The sequence below is a fragment of the Buceros rhinoceros genome, unplaced genomic scaffold, assembly GCF_000710305.1.
Source record: "Buceros rhinoceros silvestris isolate BGI_N320 unplaced genomic scaffold, ASM71030v1 scaffold23691, whole genome shotgun sequence".
NCBI lineage: Eukaryota > Metazoa > Chordata > Aves > Bucerotiformes > Bucerotidae > Buceros > Buceros rhinoceros.
Genome location: NW_010395292.1, coordinates 4,385 through 8,474, shown reverse-complemented (window position 1 = coordinate 8,474; position 4,090 = coordinate 4,385). Strand labels below are relative to the sequence as shown.

General features: G+C 39.4%; 1 protein-coding gene across 4 annotated transcripts in view; it reads right to left on the bottom strand.

The window, feature by feature from the left end:
* Positions 1-382: 382 nt before the first annotated feature.
* FAM122B (family with sequence similarity 122B) overlaps positions 383-4,090 on the bottom strand; it is a 7,611-nt gene continuing 3,903 nt past the window's right edge. For 2 of the 4 annotated variants that reach the window (XM_010145504.1, XM_010145506.1), the window contains 3 exons: positions 3,904-3,965; positions 1,620-1,716; positions 396-546 (listed from right to left, as the gene is read on the bottom strand). In XM_010145504.1, coding sequence (XP_010143806.1) covers positions 396-546; positions 1,620-1,716; positions 3,904-3,965 — 310 coding nt within the window. Of the gene's footprint in view, positions 547-1,619; positions 1,717-3,903; positions 3,969-4,090 lie in introns of all 4 variants that reach the window. The other 2 variants (XM_010145503.1, XM_010145505.1) reach the window with 2 other exon arrangements.

Below are 4,090 nucleotides of genomic sequence, written 5' to 3'. Positions count from 1 at the left end.
ATTAGTATTTTCGAATCCTTCCCAACCGAATTATTTCCGTAGACATAGTGACCATGATAACGATAGAAGTTTCGTCCTAAAAATTGCAACACTAATAGGCAGACACCTATTCCTGGAATCAAAAAGTGTATGCAAGTTCCCGAAAGCAAAAAGTTAGTATAATCTGAGCAGACACCTTATTTAAAAAATAAATTCGCAAACCCAGACATTAATATGGTCTACAACGTCCATTAAATGGATAAATCAGAATCAGTGGAAAGTTGCCAAGGATTAAAGTTACAATAACTTTTCCTTTTCATAATCCTCGTGTTAATGGTTCAAGGGTCAGAGTTCGTTTCTCTGTGCAAGTGTACAGTGAGGGAACAGCACAGCCAGACACTGACTCAGAACTGAAGTCACTTTGGTGAGAGATCGTCCATCAGAATGAATGAAGAGCACGAGTTTGAGCATGTTACTGGAGACTCTGTGGTTATGCTGCCTTTTGTCAGGGAATCGGAGGAAGAGCCAACACTGCTGCTACTCCCATCCAGAATGTCCGAAGACAGGCTGGGGAAAAAGAGCACAGTTATTTAGTAACACAGGCATGATGACTCGGTGTACAAAGCTAACGAGCTTCTGCCCTAGTAGAGAAGGTGTAGGAGACCTATACTACCACTCAGCCTTTACTGCAAGACTGGCAGCCCTGAAAACTCCTTGTTTTCTGTAGCATGTTATATACATATTCATGCTCCTTACGGGAATGAGGAGCAGAATTTTTTTTTTTTTTAACATGCAGAATAAATGATGACATTGATTTTAGTCAGTTATAGAAAGGAGGCCACAACTAACGAGAGTAAAACCTTAAAAGGTCATAGGAAAGGAATACTTAAAATCTAACCAGCAACGTGGCAAAGATGTTATTAATTAGCTAGTATGTTCTTTAATGTCACACTAGTCAAAGCAAGATTTCTGAAACCTATTTTCTCTCCTAAGTAAGGAACTCCTGCGTTTGGATTTTGAAGTCTTGACACAAGATTCCAGAGGGCACGTAAATTGATGCATTTGCAATTTTCCTGGAAGCAACACGGAAAAGGTCTTTCTAGGCGGTGTCATGTCTGTATGTAAATGGAAATTACAGCAACACAGAGTTGGTATTTTGGAATACTTAGCATCTGACTCTTGACACAAAAAAGAGCTCGGCTTTTTACAGACCATAACACTAAAAATCATGACTGTATCAACATGAACTACGTACGTGCGCTAAATGTTCGCACACACATTTTCTAAGTGTTCAGGTAAGCACCACAGACACTGTATTACCACTGCCTCCGCCACACTGAAATGAGGAAGCATCTGTGAGGAGAAGTAACTTTGCTTAGGAACCAAGAGGGATTTGTAACAATGATACCCAGCATAGAAGTTTCGATACGCTAAATCTCAGCTAGAGTCTGTGCAGGAAGAACTGATCAAAGGAGCAGGAACACTGTCACACTGCACTACCACAGCAACAGTTGCCAGTAACATACATACACAAGCTACACACAATTTTTTTTTTTTCCAGGAAAAAAACAAACAAAAGAAAACTTGTGATAAACACACAATCCTTGTTCTGGCATTTCACGGCACATGAAATATTTTACCATGAACTGAGATCTGTCAGATGTGTAACATCTGGAGAAAGCATGTTGGTTGTTCCTTGAAAAAGCCTCTTTGGCTGACTTTCAGTTTCCATTTCACCTACGGAAAATAGTGCAAATAATCAAACTCACTTGAGTCTCTTAATCTGAGTCCATTTAATATTTGTCTATTGTCAAAGCGAGGTTTGTCCCACAATAGAGCCAGGTCGCTCTTGTAATATAAATCCTCTAATTCAGCCAACCGAGCACTTGGGTAACATATTAATTTGATGCGAGCTGTTGTTTAACCTTCCAGTCCATCCTTAATTTAACTAATGCTTCAGCAGTGTCTGAGGGGCTACGATGATCTCAAAGACATAAAACAAGGCACTTGCTACTTGGACTACAATCAGATGAAATAATCTAAAGCGAACTAATTACTGTGACTTAATTTTAAGTAAGCAGCTGAGGTGAGGCAACTGACATAAGCCAAAACATAGCGATTAAAATTCTTAGCGACTATGAAAATACGAATGTCAGCTCGGTTCACAGTTTCACCCTCCTGCGTACAACAAATTCTGATGCATATGTAAACTTTTACAGAAAAGCTGAATAGAAAAAAAACAGCATGTGTATGCAGTTCCCTTTACTGATCATGGATCAGACTATCTTGGTACCTGTAATCATCCACTGACACCAGAAGATTAAACATGATGGGGAGAATTCATATAATCTGTTTACCGTAATCTGCCCTGAGAATAAGCTGGCTCATTAATAGCTTCTGACACATTTGGAAGTACCATGAACTTCCCAATAACTACTTCAACAAGCTTAAAAATACAAAATCTTCTCAGCTACCATTATATTTCTTTTTAGTTTGGCAACAAAAACATATTAAGTGGAAATAGATTTGCTGGCTTTTTACCTATGCTTCACAGCAGTTGTGGTGTCAGTTTGAAAAGCTGACAGAGGTTAAGCATTACAGCAAACCATATATATAAAATATTAATCCGTTACGCAAGAGAAGGATACTACCACTCATTTTATAAAACACGGACACTGCTCCCCCCTCCATTTCCTCTTTCCTTTAGCCCACGGGGACACATTCCCATCTTTGAAGGGAGGAATAACAACTTCTATCAAGCAGAATGGGGAAAAAAAACATTTATAAAATACTTCATCTTATACAACAATGAAGAAAACCCAAACCGCCAACTCGGTAACTCTTTTGCCACTTGAAATTTCACAAAGACAAATCCGCGCTGCTACTACCCACTGCAGTCTCCAGCATTAATTCCCTAGAGCTCTGAAATGCTCCCTGATACACTGCTTTCGTCCCCCCGCGTGTCATGGTGTCATTTTGTTACCATGTCACGTCTGTCGACTATGAACTGTAAAGCCACTGCTGAAGTTCAGAAAATAACAGGATTATGTATTTAGGAAAAGAAACTGGTTCATTTACTTGGATTAGATGCTTTAAAATTGAGTGGTATTTTGAAAATTCCTTCATGTTTTGAGCAAAAAGGGCAAACTCATGTCTCTACTCTGTAAACTCTGTGTAAAGTCTCTTGCATATGTTTAAAGCAAAACAATGCGTTGTGAATATCCATTTCTTATTGATCATTGAGCTTGATAAACTTCTGTTTCACTTTTAATGCCTCTGAAAACCATAGAAAGTAAGAGCCAAGAGAGAAGAAAAGCTGCCTCTCTCCTGTCAATTCAATACAAGTTAAACACTGTTCTTCACCTGATAGGACAAGCAGTCCAAAAAAAAGAAACCAAACTAACTTTTCTCAAAGGCTAAATATAAGTCTTGTAAAATAAAAGGACATGCTTTCGGTGCAGTTAAGAACGCCTAAGTTAAAAAAGAACGCAGAAGGGATAAGCATAGCTAGAGGCATACACATGACCATCTCAGCCTTACAGTTCTACTACGGAGATTTGTTCTGGGGTGTCGCTGGAATATCCTTGAGATGGAATACTTCCAGGGAAGAATGTACTCTTCCCCCTTCGGAGGAAAAGCACTGATCTATTCCATTTCTCCAAACACTCACCTTCTGAACTTTCAGAGTAAAAACAAGCCTTCGGTACTAAGTTTAGAAGACGCTGCATGATAAGCAACATTCCTAAGATGATCTGAAGGGCGTGCACTGTACAGTGGGACTCTGAGGAATGTCAGGGCTTACGAATATTTGTAACATTTAATTTGATGTAGTAAAGCTTGCCTTTTTCAAGCGGTAGCTGCTTTCAGTTTTTCATTCTTGTTTTAGACTAGCTACTGTACATCTGACAACGTAAATACACATACCTTTTCTTTTAATGGGGCCAAGAACACTGGGCCTGATACAGTTGATGGGACTTTGACTCCTCCTGCTAGAGAGAGAACACTGATGATGCTCAGTCAGGCCTGTAAAGGTTCCAAGTCTGAGCCCCACCATACCTAGCGTCAAATCAACACAGCTACATCACCTGAAACATTCATCAGAACTACTACT